The 25,231-nt window shown below is 31.2% G+C and overlaps 3 protein-coding genes and 1 pseudogene across 4 annotated transcripts; 2 read left to right on the forward strand and 2 right to left on the reverse strand.

The window, feature by feature from the left end:
* Window positions 1–233: 233 nt before the first annotated feature.
* On the reverse strand, window positions 234–716 carry LOC150035135 (protein FAR1-RELATED SEQUENCE 4-like). Its single transcript, XM_090315240.1, has one exon. It carries the CDS (start codon window positions 714–716, stop codon window positions 234–236), a length of 483 nt encoding a protein of 160 aa, XP_090171366.1.
* A 2,915-nt stretch (window positions 717–3,631) lies between these two features.
* On the forward strand, window positions 3,632–8,869 carry LOC120080815 (uncharacterized). The gene is made up of 5 exons (XM_039035464.2): window positions 3,632–3,920; window positions 4,705–4,837; window positions 5,453–5,697; window positions 5,884–6,055; window positions 8,311–8,869. The coding sequence occupies exons 1-5, from the start codon at window positions 3,805–3,807 to the stop codon at window positions 8,473–8,475; spliced, it is 831 nt and encodes a 276-aa protein (XP_038891392.1). The 5' UTR covers window positions 3,632–3,804; the 3' UTR covers window positions 8,476–8,869.
* Window positions 8,870–10,579: 1,710 nt separating this feature from the next.
* Window positions 10,580–11,739, forward strand: LOC120080877 (germin-like protein subfamily 3 member 2 pseudogene; annotated as a pseudogene). The gene has a single exon (XR_016530601.1). The product of XR_016530601.1 is annotated as a germin-like protein subfamily 3 member 2 pseudogene (transcript).
* A 604-nt stretch (window positions 11,740–12,343) lies between these two features.
* TBL36 (TRICHOME BIREFRINGENCE-LIKE 36) lies at window positions 12,344–14,664 on the reverse strand. The gene is made up of 5 exons (XM_039035537.2): window positions 14,206–14,664; window positions 13,765–13,936; window positions 13,501–13,682; window positions 13,026–13,184; window positions 12,344–12,949 (listed from the first exon to the last, which is right to left on the reverse strand). The coding sequence occupies exons 1-5, from the start codon at window positions 14,520–14,522 to the stop codon at window positions 12,652–12,654; spliced, it is 1,128 nt and encodes a 375-aa protein (XP_038891465.1). The 5' UTR covers window positions 14,523–14,664; the 3' UTR covers window positions 12,344–12,651.
* Window positions 14,665–25,231: the final 10,567 nt, after the last annotated feature.

Here is a 25,231-nt window from a genome sequence, read left to right on the forward strand (position 1 = left end):
GCAACTAAAATACCTCATATTTCATAGACAGTAGTGAATAAAATATCTCATATTATTACATCACAAAATATTTGTTCATACACGTGTTTACAAACTATAGGACCCTACGAGATTTAGGGCATCAACCTCAACAGTTGTATCTTCGTTCTGTTTGGTAAACACGTGCCTACCTTTCAAAATTGATATCCTCTAAATATTTCATTACAACACCATCTCGAAAACTATAAAGGGTCTTAGTATGCTTGGAACTTTGCCATGTAGAATGCCCTGGTTGCATCCTTGAACCTAACAATTGTACCGTCTTTAACGTTTAAAATAATATAATTTTCTATGTGGTATGTGCACAATCCATGAAATATTGTGGGGAAAACTGCACAAATGGCATTGTCGATAGATACTGCCCGATCGGACACGAACACCAAATTGGCGAGTTCTCCAATTGCATAAATCAAATTCGACATAATCCATTTCCATGTTCGATCAGTTTCATTGTCCACTATGGCATATGATAGTGGGTGTTCTTGGTTATTACCATCCATAGAAACGCCAACCATCATGGCCCCTTTGTATTTTTCTTTCAAATGCAATCCATAAACAATTATCACAGGCCGACAACTTGCAAAATCTTTAATACAAGGCCCTAATGCCATAAATATATACTTGAAATGCACATCATCTTCAAGTTCGATTTCAATCATTGTACCTGGATTCTCCATTTTTAACGCTTCCCCATAAGCATGTAAAATGGTGTATGACTCTTCTAGAGTGCCTCTAGTGAAAGCATAGGCGGTTTCTTTTGCTGCCACACTTTGTCGTAACTTGTGTTTACATCGTACTATTTCTTCATATCCTTAATGATGTGACAAGATTTATAAACACGTCTTATGCTTATAAACTTGTCTTTGCTTAGCTGGCTAACTACCACAACGTTGTTTGTCTTTGGTCATGATTCATAATTTCAATAGAACATGACACATATACTTTGTGATCTTGAATATATTACACCCTGAGATTTTCACTGCACGAAAGCTCCACTTACAACTCTCCCCAATACATTTGACAGTGAACAAAGACTTACTTGACTTCCTTACCTTATATTCAAAACTATTGTTTATAGACAGAGTAGATAATCTCATTTTTAAGTCACTTTTACTAAAAAAAAAAAGTTGACCAACTTCAACATCTGTCCTAGATGAAGAGGTACTAAACATAATCAATTCTCCTCTACGACATGGATTGTGGAACCACTGAAGCCACTACAGGTCCATGTACCTCGTAGGACTACAATCCATAGATTCAATCCTGTTGATCTCTCGTTACCAACTACAAAAGGATCACACTCTTCTAAAGGACCACAATTCATAGAATTCAATCCTATTGGTCTCTCATGAAAGGATCACACTCTTCTGAAGGACCACAATCCGTTAAATTTAATCCTGCTAATCTCTCATTACCAAGCACTAGTCGGTTACTCTGAGTTTCTCTTTCCAAGTACCATGGATTAGTGTGGTTATTGTCTATTGATAATGTTGATGGTTGAGTTTTCTTAGACAATGAAATATCATCACCTTCTCGATTAAATTCATATAATTCTTCATGTTGTCTGTCTACACCCGTATCATCATGTTGGGATTGGTGTCCTAATTCTCTCGGAGTCTCGTAGTTTGTAAACTGTACAAATTGTTATGAATAAAATAAGAGTTATTTTATTTGGCATTTACTCATATCCAATAAACAAAGATTCATGGTTATTGTATGTAAACTTAAGCATGTATATGAGATATACAAGTGGATCATGCCTTAAGTGATAACCTAAAAAGGTTTGTAGTATAAGAACTAAGGAGGGATACCTGATCCTGGTGACACTACGGATATAGCCCGCTTTGTAGGGGTTTACAAGTGTTGTAAACTACTACAGATGGTAGATCCTAACCATTCATGTGGAGACATGCGAGCGGGAGTGTTCTATACAAAGAGTTTGTATAAGACCGGACCACGAGATGACTAGTCTCTTTATATAACGCCGTTGATACTTAAGACTTACATCTCACCTAAATGACCATAGGTGACATGACCTCAATCCTGAGTGTTTTGGGAACTCCTGCCTTTGAGGGCGGTCCTTTGATTAGTATAGGTGAGAGTGGCCAAATTGCCAACTCAGTATGCCTATCTTTTTGGGGAGTTGTCTGATTTGGGAGCTAGGAACTTAGTTACACAAGATGAAATTCACTCATTCCCCAAAGCAGGGGTAAGTAAATAGATTGCTCTCTTAAGGGCTGATTCTGAGTCTTGAACATAGTGGCCACAACTTATCTTTGGAAGAGAAGACTCAGTCATAGTAGGACTATGACTTATGTTCATTAGAGGATCAATGGTACTTAAGGAGTTAGATGTAACTATAAGGGCATAACGATCATTGGCCTAGCTGTACTTATGAGCGATCTATGAAAGGTTATCACACTGTTGATTGGTTGATATGAACACAAAATATATCTATAGTAAGAAAAGTACAGTTGTCGATCTTTAGTGGAGTGCTTGACAGTTAATGGATAGTGGATCCCATGGCTAAAGAGTTTAGTCAACTATTCACGTACCGTTGGAGCTTCAAGCTACAGGTCCATAAGGTCCCATTGGTAGCTCAATGGATTCAAGTTGAGAATAAGTTCTTGGTGTTGATTTGAAATGTTCAAATTGACAAGAGGAAATTCGATTATATACGATATGATTGGTCATCAAGTGGAGGATTAATGTAAATGTGATTTTTATTAAGTACCATAAAATAGAAAAAGAGTTATGGTTTATATGTTTCAAGAGATGAAATATTAAAACTATAGGTTATAAATATAATATGGTAAGTTGGTTATCATATATATTTATAATAATATTAATTATTGGATAATTATCTCTTTTTCTCTAATAACCAATTAAGTGGGAGGTTATTGGTGGTTTTATGGTAACCGGAGATAAAAGGAAAAAGGTTTTCCTAAAATTAGAAGAATTTCCATTCTCGGAAAAAAAAAAAAACTCACGGTTTGCTGTCAAGTGAATTGTTTTCACTAAATGATTGCTGAAATAGAGATTAAACGATCATGGAGTGACACTATACGATAGTTCACTCAGTTGGTCATAGCAAACGACAACATGGCATTTTCTATACGATAGTTTGCATTCTTCTACACGATTGAGTATTCGTTTATACGATAGACTCTTGTCATCTCCCACTTGCTCAATCGTCTACACGATTGTTATTCCTCCGGTCTCTTCCTCTAACCAAGTCCACACAGAGCCCACACTTCTGGATTCTCACACTAAGAATACTAAGGTAGCCATTGTGGTGGTGTCCTCACTCAACTCGACTGAATTCGAGGTTTTGGAGCTGTTGATCGTGTTGTGTTGCGATCGAGACCATATCGTGAGGGGACAATTCTCGTAATCTAGTTTGATGATGATGTCAACAGATGGCCATTTGACTTTTTTTTTTAAAAAAAAAAAAGGTTATTTGGCATTTTAGAACCATATTGGGTCATCTATATAAATTTCTCCTATTATAATCCAACTATAGTAAATTACCATAATAACCAACTCAAGTGCTCCTTAATATTTAGTTGTAATTTTTAAAATTTTAAATTTCATATGGACCCATTATATTGAACAGCTGCATACCGTTCGTTGCCGAAACGGTTCAGCTTTGTCGGGTGTCTCTGCGGATGCCCCCAGGAGAGAGAGGAAAAGAGATAGAGACAGAGAGAGAACGGCCGCCATGGCTAACCGTAAGAACCTTGAAGCTTATGTAAGTTGGTAGCCATGGAGAGGGGCGTCCAGAGATGGGCTGTCGACATTTCTGAGTGGAACCCTTCTCCCCATAACTTCTCCTTTGCCCTAACTCTACTCCCTCGCCATGAACATTCCTCCATCCTTAGGTTATCTTCTGCAACTCAATTTCTCCTTTTTTTTTCCTCCTTTTCTTTTATATCTGTGTTTTCTTCTTTAGAAAGTTCATAGAAATTTTATTTCTGGTAACGCGAATTTTGAATGAGGCGTTTTCGATATGATCACTTGGTTATTTCATTTCTGTCCGTTTCTCTAGAATCTCGATATAGAAATTGATATTGATTGTAAGTTTGTTGCTCTTTCTGCGGTCAGCTGTAGAATTCTGCGTGGTTTGTTGCATAAGAGTTGGCATAATTCGTGGTGAATTTAAATATTTCGTAGTATTTATGTAGTTACTAAGCTTTCATAATGTTATTTTAGTCTGAAGTTTTGAGAAACAATTATATTGGCAATTCTTATACTATGTTGTCAACTAATATTCGCTTGTGGGTTCCCGGAGCAGCTTGCACACAACACACCTTGACTATTTTCAAGCCTTGCCCTACTATGTTAGATTGCTAAGGAAGATTAGATTGCTAAGGAAGATTGTAGGATATTAAATTTAGGTAGGTGGTCACTAGCCACCCTGGCTTGAATACATTTCTTTTAAGTTCTTTACTATTTTCATTGGCTTTTACTGACCATTGACCACTACACCATCTATGTTTTTTAATGGGATTTAGACCTATTTAAATTTTTGTAGCATTTGAATTAGACCTTCAAATTAACAATGATCTTATGCATACTTTGCGATAAACAATCAAAGCTTAGTTTGTGAGTGGTATAATTTTTAAATAATAGTGGTGGATGACCTCAATGATTCCTTGTTCGTAGATTTTTCAAGATGGAAGACAGAAAACGTGCACTTGTGAGTCGTTTGCTTCAGTATGCTCTTGTGCATAACATATTGAAAATCCCATTTGACGAAATAACTATAAAGCGCACATTGGAAGGCAAGCCATATCTGGTATGGTTGTAATATAAAAATAACAAGTTACACTTATTTCTTCATCCTGATGAGTATGGTCCAGTGTTCCAAAACTAAAATACTTTAGAATTTTGCTGTCTATTGTTATGTATTCTCAAGTGTAAGGAGAAAAAAGGAAAAAGGGTGGGAAAGAAACCCTTCTGAAGAACAATGACCCTTCTAATTACTTTCTGTATTTGAACTTTAAGATCCATTTGATAATTATTTGTATTTTGGTTTTTGAAAATTAAGCTTGTTCTCAAAAAGCTAAACTAAAAGTCAAATGGTTATCAAACGGAACTTAAATAATTAGTTGGTTACTTGCTAGTCATGTATACCCATTTGGATACTTATCAAGTTTTGGTATTGATAGCTCCATGAGTGATGGTCTCCACTGTTTGTTAGTGTATGTGGTTATTGAAATGTTTAATTATATTCTGATGGTCTGCAATGACTTTTTCTTTCCATGTTTAATTTATTCCTCTCACTTACCCAACAATGATAAACATCATCATGTATCTTTCTCAAGTCATTTTTCATGGATGTTTGCTTGTTTTACAACATTAAAGTCATGTTAACTAATATTGCCCAAATTTTATACTTATATTTTTTCAGGACTGTGATAAACTTGCCTCAGAATTCCCCAATTTTAATTTCAATGTATCACATCATGGTGATTATGTGGTTATAGCATCAGAACCTCTGTGTCTTGTGGGGTTGGACGTTGTCTCTTACACCACTCCCCAAAATGGGGATACCATTGAATTTGTTAAAAGCTTCTCTTCTTACTTTTCAAGTTTAGAATGGAAGAATATCATGATTGCTAGCTCTAGCTCCAGTGTTTTGGTTGAGTTCTACAGGTTTGATTGAACTCCCCACTTTGTTGTTTAGCTCTCAGATAAATGCATTTCGATTTAGTTTTCTTCGTTATAGGCCCTAGTCTTTCCTTGAATTGCATTATGGATTCAATAATCAATCCCCCTCCTCCCTAAAAAAGAAGAGGATAAATCGAGTCCGGGTTGTTAACCATTTCTGTTGTGAAACAGATACTGGTGTCTCAAAGAAGCATATGTGAAAGCTATTGGAAGTGGAATAGCATCTGGGCTGGAGCAGGTCGAGTTTCGTCATGTTGGGTGGAATGACATACTGGTTAAAGTTGGAGGGGAAATTCTGAAAGAATGGAGATTTTGGATCTCAGAGTTGGGAAATGGACATTGTGTAAGTTACATTACAGTCTTTCTGGCCAATCTTTTGAATGTTCAGTTTAAATTTTTATTATTTGTTTATTTGTTTTATTATTTTAAAGGAGTTTAGTTTAGATTTTCTTTCAACAAGAAGTACTCTTCAAATTTCATCGCTGTGACTGGAAAAATAAATAAACAAACAAGTGAGAATCAAACTCTATAACTGAGAAATAGTTATTTGAAGGTTTCATCTTACAAAACTAGATCTTTTCTTAAAACTCGTACATCTCGGATGAGATCGACCACCAAGATTTATTTTAAAAAATTGATTTTTTTTTTCTTATAGATTGTTTTGGGTCTTCTTGTACATCTTCAGATTCTACTAATTTTTCCAAATATTATGTATATACCCAAATCTTATAGAATTTCAAATTTTCTCTAAATTCTCATCTTTACCAAATATTATATCAAATTCTTATGTAATTTTTCAAAACTTTAGGCTAATTTCTATTTCCACGATTATATGAATTTCTAAATTTTCAAAATTCAAAATAAATTTACTAATTAGATTTTTTTCCATATGGATGATTGCATTTTGATTTTTAAATTTTGGAAAATATTTTTTTCCCAAAAAAGATTAGGTTTTGTATAGAACTCTTGGTATTAATCTGCCTGAGAATGTACTATTCTTGATGTTAATCTATTTGAAATTAATAATTTTATATATTTTCCATATCTTACCTAATTTTTTTGAAAAATTTTAATCTTTCTCAAAATCAAAATGCAATCCTTGAGATCCATCTAATAAGTTCACTTGGAAAGGGGCAATTGCACTATTATAAAAAAATAATACAAAAATCAGTCCATATCTCTATTTTCAAATTTCCATAAAATAACAAAAATAGTCCAATCCACTAATTACTGAATACGAAAGTTAAAAAATAATATTAATTTCTATCTGATTATTGTCTGATTGTTATTTGATTGTTAACGATATTGATTTACTATATGATTTTTGTTAAATTGGTACTAATATTGGTTGTTATTTAATTGTTAATGATAGTAATTGCTATTTGATTGTTTTCTGATTACAATCTGATACTAATTGCTAATGGTATTGATTGTTTTTTTCACTAATTACTACCTGATGTTGATTTCTATCTGATTACTATTTGATGATGATTATTAATGGTACCGATTGCTATGTGATTGTTGTCTGATTACCATATGATTTTGATTCTTAATGATACTTATTGTTATTTTATACTTAATGGGAGTATTATTAGCAATCCCTTATACATATAATTGTTGAATGATTACCAAATAATATTGATGGTTAATGATATCGATTATTGTTTGATTGTTGACAGATTACTATTTGATAATGATTATTATTGATAAAATAAAAATTAGACCCTATTAATGAATGTACACCTCCAATCTCTTCAAAATCACATTAATAATCAGTCAAAGTTGGAACCCACCTCACATCGCCAACTAGTTTTATAAGTTCATTCAAAATCTTAATAAATTAATTATATTTTATGTTATTTCATTTCATGAAATAAAATAAAATTATATAGTGTTCATTCTTGGCATGGACAACAAGAAAGAGGAATTGGAAACAACAAAGAGATCAAAGGTAGATGCATACATCCAACATGTCAATTTCTTTTACGACATCTTTGCCTTCCAACATCTTTATATGCACTTCTTTCTTCCTCTTCTTTCTTTCTTGTTTGTGTAATTTATGAATAAAAGAAATTAAAAAAGAATGTAAATCTGTGTCCATCAAATCGAAATGAGAATGAAATTACGTAGGGAAATTAAAGAGGGAATGTAAATCTAGATGCATTGACAATGAAGGCGATGAGGAAATTGGAGCAAAAATACATGAGAGAAACTTTTTGAATGCAATTGGAGGACTTTACGAGAAGATGAAGGAATTAAAGAAATCGAAGGAAAAATGAAAGAATCCACCGTTGGAGAATTTTATAAGGGGGTGAAGAAGTAAAAATTAGAATTCTCATAAATCGATTAAAAAATTGAAAGGTGAGAAACATACGTCAAAAAGGAGAAAGAAAAGAAAAAGAGAAGAACGTGAAATTTGGACAATTTTGGAATAAATAATAAACAAAATGTATTTACAAAGTTACAAATATGAATGACATACTTGCTAAATTGTATATTAAATATGTTACCCAGTTCAAATTCTCTTTTGATCTTGAACATCTAGTGTATTATGTGTTGAAGTTAGCTAAAAGCTATAAACTTGACGACTGATCTCAGGTGGCAGTTGCTAAGGGGCACCCGAGATTCGCTACCAAGAGCTACCGGAGGACTCTAAGGAGGTCGGAGTTTGACCCTAACGAGTATCGCTCCGGTCTTCTTCTTCCCAATGTCAGCTTTGTGTCAAAGACGGTAGAACAACTCATTTCCATTTCCATGGAGTGAGGCTTTGATCCCTGAACACACATTGCAAATTATAATTCACAGCATTTACTGTTCTTCTTCGGGTTGGGATGTGGACGAGGAATAAATAGTTATAATGCAATTTCCCAAAATATTTCACCTACTACAAATTCTAGGGTTTGGAGATTGAAAATAGTTGGAAATTTTTCTTTGAGTGAGAGAGGGGTAAAGATTGAAATTATTGAAATTCATATTCTAGCATATTTATGTAAATGTTATAGATACTAATCAGTAGAGGTGATAGTTGGTTCGGTTTTGTCGGTTTTAGGATCAACCAAGAACCGAATCAAACTAATTGGTTTTACAAAAAAAGGATCAAAATCAATATTCAATAAAAAGCCAAAACCAATGGACTGGTTTCATTTGGATTGGTTTATTATTGGTTTTTTTTTTTGTTTTTAATTATAATTTTCACTTTGTTTTGAATGGATCTTTTTGTTAATTTTAAATTAAACTTGGGTTTATTTTTTTATTCTATAAATTGAAATTTTACATTTTTATTTTTTGTTTGTACTTTTCTAAATATTAAAAAAAAACGCTCCATATAATTGGTATTTTTTCTCAACAATAAATATACATAGACCATAATAATTAAATACTAAAAAACTACCTAATGAAGAGTTTATTTTTAAGTATGTATATACACCATTAGTTCCATTCGGTTCTTATTGGTTTTTTTAATAAAAAAAAAAATCAATCCAAACCAAACCATTAGATTGGTTTGGATGGATTCGGTTTTTCGATTTTTGCACTCTACCAATTGGAGTGATTACCATGAAACAAAATGAAAATACACATCATTAGCTAATAAGTTAATTAATGATTTACAAATATTGTAGTTAATTACCTACATTTATTGTACTAAACAATTTATTTACACTTATTTTTAAAAAGACATACTTACGAATATTTTTTTAGAAAAAAGATGTCACCCATGAAAATTTTCTCAAGGATGGTAGAAAAGAATTTGAATGTGGGATCATGTCAATAATGTGGAATATAGAATAAAAGTAGACAATAATAATTTTTTTTGGTTAGATTATGGTACTTTGGATTTCTTTTTTAGTTCCTCTAAATTTAGTTTTTCTTCTTTCAATAAATTTTGAAAATAATCCATGCTTTAGTATTGTTGATCTTTTTCAATAAAAAAAATTGTATTTATTAGTACTTTGTAAATTGTAAATATAAACAAAGTGTCTTCTTACATTCAAATAATAATAATACTTAATATTATTTTTTAACCACAATAAAAATTTAAGGGCAAATTGCAAAAACCACCCCTCAAATATTATGGTAGTTGCAATTGAACTCTTAAACTTTCGATTGTAAAAATTAGGTCCCTAAACTTCTAAAAGTATTAAAATTGGACTCTCAAGCTTATAGTAATTATAGACATTAGACCCATAATTGATAAAAATTGAACTCATAAATTTATACAATTATTATAATTTATACTATTAAATAAGTTCTAGATTCTATTTTTAATACATGTATAAGTTTGAGGGCTCAATTTTTAAAATTGAAAGTGAGTATAATTACAACTACCATCATACTTTAAGTGTGGTTTTTGTAATTTATCCAAAATTTAATTTTGGAGGACTAAATTTAAGATTTTTAAATTTACTAAAAAGTATAGTAAAGTGTAGTTGAAAAAAATATATTTTAACCTAACTTTTTACAAAGAAATCGAAAATGGAGTTGGAATTGAGGTGGGGGAGAATCTAGGATGAGATGAGTTCAAACAGTCCAAAACAAAAGTTGAATTAAAAAAAAAATTATTACACTTATAAACCATTTGTGCAATTTCATAAAAAAAAAAAAAAAAACGAAAAAGAGACATTATTTCAAATAGTAAAACGGTTGAAAATATTTACAAGATATAATAAAATTTTAGAACTATCAATGATAGACATCATTTAGAACTATGTCTATCAGTATCTATCATTGATAGTTCTAAAATTTTACTATATTTTGTAAATATTTTGATTAATTTTTTTATATTTAAAAACAACCCAAATGGAAATTTGTAACTTTTTTTTGTTGTAGGTTTGTAAGAGTAAATTTTGCTATTTATAATCTTGGTTGCTTTCCTAACTTTCAAACCATAATGAAAGTCATGAACAAAAGTTAGACTTTTAAGTTCAACCAAAAATTCCACCAGAAAGCGTTAAAAAAGGGAAGCAAAAGCCAACAAACCAAACCATCAATCATTTTGGCTTAGCTAATTCACTCTCTTCTTTCCCAAGCAAAGTCTTCTGAAAGAAGAAAGAATTAGCAATTAAAGTTTACCAAAACCCTCTACTTTTCAGCCAATTTGTTTGCATTTTTCATTTTATATCTCACTTCCTTTAGCAAAATCATCTCAAATATCCTAAGGTAAACTCATATAGCTCTCTGCAAAACCATGCTTCCAAAAATATTGGTTTCGTTTTTCATCGTCATCTTCCATGGATCTCTCACCTTGGCATCAGATCCCGATCCTGTATTCGACTTCTGCTTGCCGAGTGGAACGTCTGCAGGTAGTTCTCATTCGTCGTGCAAGAACTCTTCCCTAGCTAAAGTAGAAGACTTCATTTTTTCTGGCATAAAGTTTCCTGGAAAGTTCAATGGATCTGGCTTTTCATCCATAGCTGTTAATTCAAACGTATTTCCGGGTCTAAACACGCTCGGAATGTCTCTTGTTCGGGCGGATTTCGACGTTGGAGGTGTGAACGTTCCACATTTCCATCCTAGAGCAACTGAAGTTGCTGTTGTTCTTGAAGGTAAGATATATTCTGGATTTGTTGATACTAATAACCAGATTTTTGCTAAGGTGATTGAGAAAGGTGAGGTCATGGTGTTCCCAAGAGGCTTAGTTCACTTCCAAATGAATGTTGGAGAAACTCCAGCAACAATTATTGGGAGTTTTGACAGCCAAAATCCTGGACTGATGAAAATTCCAGCTGTTGTTTTCGGATCCGGGATCAAAGACGAGCTCTTGGAGAAGGCTTTCGGGTTGAGTCCTGAAGAGCTTGCGAAGCTGAAAAAGAGGCATGCTCCCCATTGACAAAGCTACAGCTTTAAGGCTGTTGTTTTAGTTACATCTTAAAAGTAAATTAATTGTCGACGGGGCATTTCAATAATGCACTGTCAAGTCGAAGAAGCTCAGAGATGTCTCCTTCATGTCAATGACATTATTTATATCCAAAAGCTCGGAATTCTGTTCTTTATGGCAATGATATTACTTTTATTTATCTTGTTCTATAAGCTTTTGTGTATTTTTCTTCAAATTCAGGTATCACCATAAATATATATGAAAAAGCTCTAGACAATAAGATGTTTTCCTTTTGATAGTCAACTAGTATTTGAGCATGAATCTTGATCAGCTTGTTCTTTAAGGAGATGAATCTAGAAATTTTTGGATATTTAAGTATTTAATGTTTCATATTTTTCAATCATATTCAACTTCTTTCTGAACATCTAACATTTAATTTCACCTAATATCAAAGTTCTCTACGACTCTCATTCAATGTTTTAAAAAGCCCTCCCAGGTACACGATAGGCTCAAAGCATACGTCAAGTGCCTGGCCTCCAAAAGGCGAGGCTCATAAAATAAGGCACGTGTCTTTTGTGAAGTCCCAAGGCTCAAAGCTCTTCCCTTGAGGTTTTTTCATTATTGTTAAAATTTAGTAATAATTAGGATTTTTCCTTCTTTACTAACTAAAAAAAATCTAATTTTGTAAAATTTCTTGTTTTCAATGGTCTTTTTTTTTCTTTTTATATTTTCACTTCAGCTATGTTTTCTCTTCTTCTTCTATATGTAATACTTTTATGTATAGTGCACCTCACACACAAAAAAAAGACTCATTCCTTTCTTTGCGCCTTGCGCTTAAGTCCCAAGAGACTATTGCGCTTTATTGTACCTTGAACTTTAAAAAACACGGCTCTTTTTCAAGATACCCTATCCAGAGATGGAAGTTTATACAAATGTCATTTCATAGCTAGATGATAACATATATCACCCGCCTCAGGATACGGTTTTGCAATACAACACTGGACACATAAGCAGTAGCTAACAACTATAGAAACATGAGAAGTGATCAAGGGATAAACAAACCTATGCTGGCAGAAGGGTGACTCTAATCACTTCATATTCAACTATTCCAGCAATATTTCAACTTAGAGCAAGGCACTTAACATCTCATTCCAAATGTCAGGCACACCAGGGAGGCACCAATGGCTACAATCAGAGGATAAACTTCCCTGGTGTTGCTGCCCTTCTTGATTCAAACTGTTACGGTACACGGACGGGTGGCCATCTCTTCGAAGGGCAGACATTGATGTGATATCTTGAAGGTATACTGGGAATCTCATCCTTCTCAATACTTCCTGAAGCACGAGCAGCTGCCCCGGAACGTGCTGATGGCTGAAGTAGGCTAACGGCTGCCTTTGGTTATAGCATTTCCAACCATTGTCTCTGGAAAAACAACAGAAAATAGATGAATATGAAGTTCAAATTTCACACAAACTAACAATGGATGTGATTTTTTGACCTGTTATGCCTGGGAGACATGCTTCGAAAAATTACTCGGGTTTTTTTGGGATTCAAGTTCAGATCTACCCATTTGGCCCATGTGGTAAGTCCCTTCTCATATGCAACCATTGGATTCATGTATTTGTACATAGTCTTGCCCTCCATATAGTAATCCCATCTGAAACAAAACAAAAATAGTAGATCCCAAATCACAACACTAGTTGAACTATATTGATACAAATGCTAACATTTTCCTTCTTCCACAATATATTAGCAACTTTCTAGAGAAATCAGATAAATACAACAATTTTTTGAAACAACCTGAAAACTTAAAGTTCATTTTCCTTTTGGTCGCAAAATCAAAGTGTTTGTTGATTATGTCACATAGACTTCCAATCAGCAAATGCAAAAATAGATTTGAGTAATAACCAGAGACTGTTAACTAAAAATGTTAATATGATCTAGAGGGGAAGTCTTAGTATTGATTCTCTTACGAGCTCCATTGTTGAGAGTGAGTCCACCAGTGAGCTGAATCAAACACGAGAATATCAACTCCTGTCCAATACTTGGCATTCTCTTCAATCTTATCCAAATACAAAACTCTCTTGTTTTCAGCTCCTTTGTTCAGCTCAACCAGAAGTGGAGCCCATGAAAACTCAATTGAAGTCTCAAAATCCTGTTCAGGAGAATCAAAATGCTTGAATTTATAATACCCAAAACAGAGATTGCAGAATTTCAAATTCATTCATATCACTCACCATAGCATGGAAAGCCATGGAAGGACCATTATAGGTCACCCTTTTTCTACCCGTTGGTACAACTCCTTGCACTAAGCAAACCAGAGATTCCCATTGATTTCTCATTATAGAATCCCCCACTAACATTATCCTTTTCCTTCTCATTTTCCCGAGAAAATTCAAAGCATCAAACCTGTAAATCATAGTGAAGAGAAAGGAACAAAACATTAGAAATCATATTATAAACCTCAAACTTCACGATTACACTACCTCACTTAGTACTTTTTCCATGGCTAAAAGCAATTTGTCATTCAAAATCATCATAAAATTACTCTAGAATAGAAACTCAAAAAAAAACTTGTAGTGCTTTGTAACGTCTTCTTTTTCGCCGAATTCTCTTAAGAGTGTAAAACCAAAAACGCGTTTCTGAAACGTTAACTATTTTCGATTAACGTGAAGAACCTGCGAATGGAGCAACTGTGTGGCTTCCATCTCCACTTCTCGTAATCAGAATCCGGCCGGCCATTCCTCTGACAAGTGACGGCCGAGCTAAGATACGGACAAGAGGAGTCGTACAAGGGATAAGATTGATCGAAAATCCATTTTCCGTCGGAAAAATCGCACCGACTCTGTGAATCGCCGCCGCTCTGAACAATGTGAACTTCGTCGTCTTCTTCAGTCAGCCAGGACTGGTCGTCGTCTGAACCAAACGGCGATGAGTTTCCATGGTAAAAACAGAGGAAGATGAAGAGAAGAAATCGAAGGTTTGATTTCGCCATTGAAGAGGTGGAGGTGGTTTGAGCAGTGAAGGCAATGTTTGAGAGAGCATTAGCATTTTTGTTGATGATCAAAGCTTTCCTTTAATGCATGACTGGCGGAAGGTGGGGGCATTTTTTAGCTTCTTTTTCTACTTTCTTGTCCCTTGATTCTAGCAACCAATGCCCTCTTCCTAATTTTTTTTTTTTTTTATTTTTTCTTTTCATATCTTTATCAAAAAGGTTTGACAAGTTACTAAAATAAGGTTAAATTACTAACATAAGGTTAAAATTAAGTTTTAAAAAATTAAATTTAGAATGTGCAATATAAATCAAACTAGCCCAAATGAACTTAGCTGATCGAAAGTTCGACTCTCATCTCCACGGTTGTACTATATATATAATAAAATATGCTAATAGGTTGAACCTTTTGTTAACTTTCTTTGTGGTCTGCAATATGGTGTTTCAATTCATGGGTTCTTTCATGTCAATCACATTTATAATTTAATTGTTCATAAGTTGGTTTTACAGGCTTTAAATTGTCTTTCTCGACGATTTGGCTAGAAGAACAACCACCGTCGATGGTTCTCTCTTCTCTCTATATATATATATCAATTTGAGCAGTTTAGTGGATCAAAACATTAATTTCCATCTCAAAAGTTGATAGTTTGATCTCACTAGGTAGTTTGTTGAAAACTTAACACCTTGAGAGTTAAGAAAAGTTAGGGGGCGTTTGGGGCATAGTAAATATTGTAGTAATGGAGGTTTTGAAATAGTGTTAACTGTAACTAGTTTTTGCTGTAGTAAGAGGTAATTATTATATTTTGATGATAACCTTTCCCTAAACACCCCCTTATATTGTGTTATGGAGTAAGTATAATGGAGTTCTTAGTCGATGTTAAATGCTCCACAAAAGAGTTGATAAGAGTGACTTGAACACATTCAACTCATTCAACCTTAGGTCAAGAATTCCAACACATGCAATTGTAGGTCAATTACAGTAAAGTGTGGCAAAAGGTAAGACTTACAAATATAGGAAACGCGACCATTTTATTTAAAACTCAACGTGTGACCTTATGTATTAATAATTTAGACTTTAAATAGCCATTTTTTCTGAATAAATGAACTCTTAATTGCGGTGGCTATGAAACTGAATTTGATGCTAACATATCACTCCAAAACAAAGAGATTGAAATATAAGCTATAAGTAAAAATGAAAAACAACTCTTCATTATTATAAATATTTTAAAAATAAATAGATACCTATTACTTTGGATCCTAAAAGTCATGTGTCAATTTTCATGTTGTCCATATGTCTTGTAGTTATTCATACTTGTGTCCATGGTGCCCATGTAAGACCACATCCTATTTGTCATTTTGCCTAATAAATAGTAACATTTGGTGGATCTTGAAATCACACATATTGGTGAGAAATACACTCCAAATTTTTACTAAATTTTCATATATTAAAATTTTATAATTTTAGTTATTTTATTTTATTACTATATTATGTTTTTTTTTTACTTATTTATTATTATATTATATTTTTTCCATATCCATTGTGCTTCATTGTAATCCTCAATTTCACAATACGTTATCAGCCCGAGCTCTTGTTGCTTCTATTGCTTAAGTGTTTCCATGACAACTCTTACAAAATTAGAATTCGCAACCCTTGACATTAATGAGAATAATTATTTTTCATGGGTGCTCGATGCCGAAATTCATCTGGATGCTATGAACTTGGGAGAAACAATTAAACGACATCCAATTGGAACAAAGCAAAAACTATGATTTTCCTTCGTCATCATCTTCACGAGGGATTAAAAATGGAGTATCTTACAATAAAAAAATCATCATATCTTGTGAAAAAATTGAAAGAAATGTATGGTCATAAAAAAAACAGTTATTCTTCCTAAAGCTCGTCATGAGTGGATGCATTTAAGGCTACAAGGTTTTAAATCAATAAGTTATTACAATTTTGCATTATTAAAATCAATTCAAAATTATTGTCATGCGGAGAGAAAATTACTAATGCGAAGACATTTTCTACATTTCATGTCTTGAATATGCTTTGCAGCAACAATATCGAGAGAAAGGTTTTAAACAATATTTTGAATTAATTTCATGTATTTCGTGGCTGAACAAAATAAAAAATTATTGATGAAGAACCACGAATCTTGACCAATTGGAACAATACCATTCTCTGAAGTGAATGCTATGAATGTTAATAATCATGGTCGAGATCGTGGTCATGGTCGAGATCGGACCGTGGTAAAGGAAGAAATTTTTTTTTTTTTGTGGTGATTGTTCTAATCATTCAAATTTCAAAAGAACCACACAATATGATTATACAAAGGAAAAGCTCCACAATATAAGAGTTTAAAGAGTGTTGAAAATATATACTTTCGATGTGGAATGATTGGGCATTGATCACGTATCAGTCGTATGTCAAAACACTTAGTTGACCTCTATCAAGCCTCCCTGAAGAAAAAAGAGAAAAACGTGGAAGTAAATTTTGCATACCAGGATAATGACATATTTGACCCATCCTATATGAAAAATATGGATGTGGCGGACTTCTTTGAATCTCCCAAAGAGAAGATTGACACAGTTGATGGAACTTCAAGTGTTTCTTTTGACTTTGAGAATATATAGACTTAATGTTGTTATTTTCTTTTATCTATCTTCATGGTTTTTTAGTAACTTTTGTATATTTTAAGTATTGTTTTTCTTATTGTAATTATTTTCTTTTAATGAAGTAACATGGATAATTTTCATATGTTGGGTGATTCAAAAATGAATAAAGAAGATTTATGTCTAGCAGACAGTGCAACTACACACACAATACTTACAAATAAAAAATATTTTTCCAAATTGACAATGCTGAAAACAAAAGTAAATACAATATCAAGTTCTACAAACTTGATCAAACGTTTTGGAACAACAAATATTATTTTTCCTAGAGGAACAAAATTTACAATTGACGGTGGATTGTTCTCTAGTCAACCAAATAGAAATCTTCTAAGTTTTAAAGATATACATTGCAATGGTTATCATATTGAGACTGATAGTAAGAATAAAGTGGAATATCTATATATTATATCTACTTTCTCAAATGAAAAACGTATATTGAAAAAGTTGTCTGCTTTATCTTCTGGATTGTATTATACTCATATATGAGTAATTGAAACATGTGCAACAATGAACTAAAGTTCATGAATCCAGATATATTTGCCATTTGGCATGATAGATTGGGTTATCCAAGGTCTATAATGATGAGAAGAATTATCGAGAATTCAAGTGGACACCTATTGAAGAGTTAGAAGGTTCTTCAATCTAATGAATTATCATATGATACTTGCTCTCAAGGAAAACTAAAAATTAGACCATCACCAGCTAAAGTGGGAACTCACCTGCATTTTTATAACGAGTTCATGGTGATATATGTGGTCCTATTAACCCACTAAGTAGACCATTTAGATATTTTATGGTATTAATAGATGCATCCAGTAGATGGTCACACGTGTGCTTATTATCAAGTTGAAATCTTGAATTTGCAAGATTACTTGCTTAAATAATTAAGCTAAGAGCACAATTTCCTGATTATACAATTAAGACCATTCGTTTTGATAATGCTGTGAATTTATAACCCAAGCTTTTGATAATTATTGTATGTCAATTGAGAAAAGTGTTGAACATCCTGTAGCTCATGTTCATACACAAAATGGTTTAGCAGAATCATTTATAAAACGTTTGCAATTAATTGCAAGACCATTACTTATGAGAGCTAAGCTTCCTTCATCTATATAGGAACATGCTATTTTGCATGCAACATCACTTGTACGCATTAGACCAATAGTACTCATCGTTACAATTAGCTTATGGTCATGAGCCAAATATTTCCCATCTGAGAATTTTGGGAAGTGTAGTATATGTTCCAATTGCTCCACCACAACGCACTAAGATGGGTCCTCAAAGGAGGTTAGGAATATATGTTGGATATGATTCCCAATCAATTATTAAATATCTTGAACCCTTGACGGGTGATGTATTTACTGTACAATTTGCTGATTGTCATTTTAATGAGACAAAATTTTCAACATTAGGGGGAGAAATTAAGAAATTGGAAAAAGAAATTACATGGAATGCATCGTTATTGTCTCATTTAGATCCCCAAATATATCAGTGTGAACTTAAAGTTCAGAAAATAATTCATTCGCAAAATATAATAAATCAATTACCAGATGCATTTGTAGATGCAAAGAAAGTAACTAAGTCACATATGCCAGCTGCAAATGTTCCATAAAAAAAATTGATATCTTAACTCAACAAGTTATTACTAATGAGTCTGGAACATGCCAGAAGCGTGGTAAACCAGTGAGTTCCAAAGATAAAAATCCTCGCAAACGAAAAATAATCAATAGTAAAAAAGACTTGGTTGAGGATGTAAATACCCATAAAGAAACCCTCGACATGACTAGTGAGGAAGGTGAAATAACTAAAGATAATAATAAAATTTCAATAAATTATGTCATGACAGGAAAAAAATGAAATTAAACTAATATAGTTATTGACAACATTTTTGCGTATAATGTTACTCTTGATATTATAGCTGAAAATGATGATCCTGAACTAAAATCTGTTGAAGAATATCGACATAGAAAATATTGGTTTCAGTGGAAAGAAGCAATCGAGGCAGAATTTAACTCACTTTCAAAATGACAGATCTTTGTACTAGTAGTTCGAACACCAAAAGGTGTCAAACATGTGGGATACAAATGGGCATTTGTGAGAAAAATAAATGAAAATAATGAGGTCACAAGATACAAAGTAAGATTAGTTGTACAAGGTTTTTCACAAAGGCCTAGTATTGATTATGAGGAGACATATTCTCTAGTGAGAGATGTAATAACACTAAGATATTTAATTGGTCTGATTATGTATGAAAGTCTGGATGTGCATTTTATGAATGTAGTCACAACATATTTATATGGATATTTTGATAATGTTTTATATGAGAACCTCATAAGGATTTAAGGTACCTGAAACATATACATCAACTTTCTAAGAATTGTATTCAATAAAGTTACAGAGATCATTATATGGATTGAAACAATCAGGATGAATGTGGTACAATCGTTTGAGTGGATATTTATTGAGAGAATGATATCAAAATAAAGAAGTTACAAAGATAACTATTTATTGAAAGAAGTTACAGAGACCAATATATGGATTGAAAGAAGGATATTTATTGAAAGAATGATATCATAATAATCCAATATGTCCGTGTTTTTTATAAAAAAAATCACAATTAAGATTTGCTATTATAAATATATAGGTTGATGAATTAAATATAATTTGAACTCCTGAAGAGTTTTCAAAGAAAGTAGAATATCTTAAGAAAGAATTTGAGATGAAAAATCTTGGGAAAACAAAATTTTAATGAAGAATTTCTTGGTCCTGAAGTACCACATCTTAGTGCAATTGGTGCACTTATGTATCTTGCTAATAATACAATACCAGATATTATATTTTCAGTAAATTTATTAATTAGATATATAGTTCTTCTCCTACAAAAAGATATTGGAATGGAATTAAGCATATACTGTGTTATTCCGAGGAACAACCGATATGAGTTTTTTTATTCAAATAAATCAAATTTTGACCTAGTTGGTTATGCAGATTATGGATATTTATCATAGATCTCAAACAGGTTATTTGTTCACATGTGGAGGAATTGTAATATCATGGCGATCGGTGAAACAAACCATAATAGCCACTTCCTCAAATCATGCTGAAATTCTTGCAATTCACGAGGCTAGTCGAGAATGTGTATGGCTAAGATCAATGACTTAGCTTGATCTCAAACAGGTTATTATTATATTTATTTATTTATTTTATTATTATATTATATTTTCTCCATATCCGTTGTGCTTCGTTGTACTCCTCAATTTCACAATATTCATTACATAAGTTGGATCCTCCCATCCACATACTATAAAAATGGACAAAAATAAACATAAGAATTCACTAAATCTAATATCTTAAGTTCGTTTTAAATCACCTCTCTCACTTTCCATTTCCCCATAGATTGAAAAGAATATTTGGTTTTTTATTTTTAATTTTTACAAATTAAGCTTGTAAACACCTCTTACTTCTTCTCTGTATTTCTTGCTTTGTTATTAATTTTATATCCATATTTTAAAAACTAAGCCAAAATTTGAAAACTAAAAAATATAGTTTTTAAGAACTTGTTTTTTCTTTTAAAATTTGTTGAGAATTCTGCTTTTATGCTTAAGAAGGATGCAAATCATTGAAGTAAAATGGGAAGAAATAGACATATTTTTCAAAAACCAAATGAAAAAAAAAAAAAAAAAAAAAACATGAAATTGTTAGACCTAAATAAAAAGTTGTTGGTTAATCATTGATTCCATTCCTTTGTTGGTGGGCATGAATTACGGGTCATCATGAACCAGCGGAATGGTAGAGCAATCAAGCAACCAAACCAAGCATTTTGACATTGATTTCACTCTAAAAAAGTTCACACCTTTAATTATCCTCTCTTAGGTCAAAAGTGTTTTTTCTTTCATGATTTGGAAACATTCATGGAACGACCACAACATATTCGTTGAGTTCTATCATATTCCTTAAAAGCGTCTGTAGTTTTATGACGAGTTTCTTCGTGACTTTTGATGTTTCGATATTCAATGGATTACAATATCTTTACTGTATTAAAAGAGGCTACGAGAGGAGATTTTTTCACTTCTCTCTTTACCTCTATCTTTTTTTTCTATTAATGTCCATTTTATCCTCACGTTCACACTTTTCCACATAAATATGTGTCCTATACTCACACCTCATGGCAAAATCCTAATCATATAATGAGATTTTTTTCCATTTATTTTTACTTTCATTTTTAACCTAAAGTTTTTGAAACCTTATATATTTTCATATTGCAACCTAAACTACCTTCTTATAAAAAGATCAATCACGAATCAAATCATTTTCAACAAAATACACTTTCGTGCAAATCTATAAATGGGGATATATCACTTCTAGTAATTAAGGTAATCACCAAATTTTGCATTTGTTTTCTTTTAGGAATTTTGATATTTTTGGTGCAACACCACATATGTTCATGATGGTTGCTTCTCAAATTTGTTCTATTTGTAACTCTATGGTAAAAAGACTTCAATTATGATGGTACCCAAAATGTAGATGTTGAGATTGAGATTGTTTATTATATCTGTTCTCCCTTCTTGCTACTTTGATGGGTAAAAAGGTGAGGATTAAGAGATTGGAGGAATCGACGGTAAGATATAGGAATACAACGCACTCTAGAAAGGTTGAATATTATTTTCTCATATAAACTGATTTTTCATTGAGTTCTTAGGAACCTTTCATACACTTTCTTTGTCTTTGCTGTAAGTTCTCTCTCTTATTTCTTACTTTTTTGCAACTTGAAAATAACTTTTATTTATATAATTATTCTTTTCTAATCCTAGTGACAAAGTGATAATCGAGATGAAGAAAGAAATTGAAAAATTAAGATAGAGAGATATGAACAAGATAATTAGAGGAAGATGGAGATATGAAGTGAGGAATTAGAAAATATGTAGGGATAAATTATTAAATTCATGTAATATTCTAATTTTTCTTTTTCAAAATCTTATTGTATATTTATTACTGTATTGAAAGAAATTTCTTTCTATTTTTTGTTGACAGAATAAATTTATGGGTGTACGGTCAAATACAAGGATATGCTAATAGACCATTTTTTCCTTTTTCTTAAATTAATAAAATAGAATAATTTTATAATTTTATTCCTTGAGATTGATTTTATTTTTATTTTTTTTTTTGTAGGTTTTCCCTTAAGATTCATGATTGGTCTTAAAAATTTATTATTGGCTTTTTCAATCAAATACAATCAAAAGATTTTGCGCACGTGTTGTTAAACAACGTATTAAACAAACTCAAAATTTCAAAAATAGAATGGAAATCTACTTTAAAAACTAATTTTTAAAAATTATTCTCTACCAAAAATATTCAAGATATAAAATAAAATAGAAAAAATAAGGAAGATAGAGATATGGATAAGATAATTAGGAAAAATTGACCTAGAAAGGAATTAGAAAATATTTAGAGAGATTATTAGAGATTATTAATATTAATTTAATCTTATGATTTCTTTGTTTTTTATAATATAAATTTTCTCTTATTTGTTGCTAACAGATAAATTAATGGCATTAACTAATACAAGGTATGTTATTGGACTCTTTTTCCATTTTCTTTAATTAATAAAATAAAATAATTTTACGATTATTCTTTAATACAAGGTATATTCTCTCCTATTTTAATTATTTTTTTTTATTTTTTTTTTTTTACAATTTTGTGGATTAGAAATTAGAGGATAAAATGTAATTTTTATAAATAAATAAATAATCAACAATTTTTTTTCCCTTTAAACAAAAAGATTCATTTAAAAAATTATTTAAAAAGTTGGCTTTTCTTTGCTTTTTCCCCTCCTAGTCACTACTTTCGAAAAACTATAAAAGAATTATCCCGTTAAATTTATATCAATTTTATTTCACAAGTTTTATTAGCATTATATTTTAATTTTATTCATCCATATATTTTTATATACTCTTTTATAGTTATAAATTTCATACCAACTATTTAATTTTAAATTCAATTATAAGTATTCATTCAAAAAAATTATTTTCCTTTAAAAATGATGTCACAAATTTTCAACCATATTAAAAATGTCTTATATCCATTGTAATGAACTTGAAACAAGAAATATATAGATTTTTACACTATTTTTAAATTACTTCATTTCATGTCAAATATTTACTAATTAAATTCAATAAAAGTTGAATCAAAACTCTATGTTAAATAACAATTAAACCACAATTTTAATTTTAATATATAAATTTATGTAAAAAAATTTAAGCCACATGCATCGCACATGTCTCTCAGTTAGTAAATTTAAAAATTAGGAAATAAATTAATTTTAACCATAAATTTTCGATTTGTGTAACTTTCTATCCTAAATTTTAATTTGATCAAATTTGACGGTAAACTAAGAAATTTTAATTATAAATAAGTGTTGCAATTTACCCTTTCGCTTCCATTTTTTAAAAAAAACAAAACAAAACAAACAAAAGTAAAATTATTCATAAACACATTATTTTTAATAAAAAAAAAAAATTGCCCAAAAATAAGATTGCCTAATACATAAATTAACTATGGAATAAATTTGTCAATTTTCATAAATTTTAACTAAAAAGTTAGTTCTAATGTTGTTTTTCTATAAAATTTATTGCTTTCATATTATACATATATTTTACCCTTTATTGAACACACCAGAGAAAAGTTTTTTTAAAACCATATTTGGAGTAATTACTTGTTATGGATTATAATTGCTAACATTTTTTTTTTAAGTTTAGGAATAATACTATTGCAACACTTATCTGAGTTTGAGATGCAATTTTATGAAATTTTAAATTAAAATTGATACAACTTTTGAATTTAAGAGTCGACATCATTTTATAAACTTCTACTTTTGTATAATTTTATAAAAAGTGTCTACTAAATTCATCAACTTCTACTTTTGTAATTTTATAAACGCATTTGGTATTTAATTAATTCATCAATATTAACGTGCTTAAAAAAAATCTCATAACAACATAAGTTTTTTAGCCATAAATATTATAGTAGTTTTGAATGTGTTAAAATCATCTTTGCCATATTTATAACCACTCCCAAAATAGTTTTACCAACTGAAGTACAATAAAAAAAATATATTATTTATCAACTTCAATACGAATATGAATAGTAATAGCATGATATATAGGTGGAATATAATATCCATATTTTTTTTTTATGGATAGAATTGTTAGTTGAAAATGATATTTTCTTGATATATTCGTAAAATTGAAATAGTGACATTTTAATCATTGACCAGAATCAAAGAAATGTAGTCCAAATGGTTGGGTTTATTTTAGTTCAAACTAGTAAGAGTGTTCATGGGTTGAGGTGGGTTGGGTTGAAAGACTTTTTAGATCCGACCAATCGTTCAATTTGTAAATTTCTTCAACCCAAATAACTTTTATTAAAAAATGAACCCAACCCAACCATGAAATATTTAGGTTGGGTTGATTCGAAGTAATCGGGTCATTTATTTAAAATTTTGTTCTAAAAAGAGTAAAACATAAATATGTAAAAGTCTAATTTAATTATTTTCATATATTGAATTAAGATTAACAAATCAATTTCAATTTATATAGTAAAAATTTTCCTTCTAAAGTGCAAAGAAATTACATTTAAGAATTGTTAAAGAATAAATTATTAAAAAAATGGAATTAAATAAAATTAAAATCAATATAGTATAAATAATTGTGTTATAAGTAACAAAAAAAGATATATTTTAAAGTTAATAATAAATTCAGGTTGGTTCGGGTTTGTTCGGAACCAAACCAACCCAATCCATAAAATTTTCATTTATTTGAATCCAACCTAACCCAAATAAGTTGATAACCCAATCCAAACCGCATGGATTGGGTTGAGTTCATCGATTTTTTCGGGTCATCGGGTTACACATCATCAAAAACCGACAAATCGTTTCCATTTCCAGTTAGAGCCGGCTGGGCTGTCTCCATCTTTTGAAACTGAGCCACGTGGCAAAAATCTATTGGATTAGGTTTTTATTGATTTTATAATAGAAGGTATTT

Source organism: Benincasa hispida, chromosome 7 (genome assembly GCF_027475165.1).
Source record: "Benincasa hispida cultivar pf3 chromosome 7, pf3_genome.v1.1, whole genome shotgun sequence".
Classification (NCBI taxonomy): Eukaryota; Viridiplantae; Streptophyta; class Magnoliopsida; order Cucurbitales; family Cucurbitaceae; genus Benincasa; species Benincasa hispida.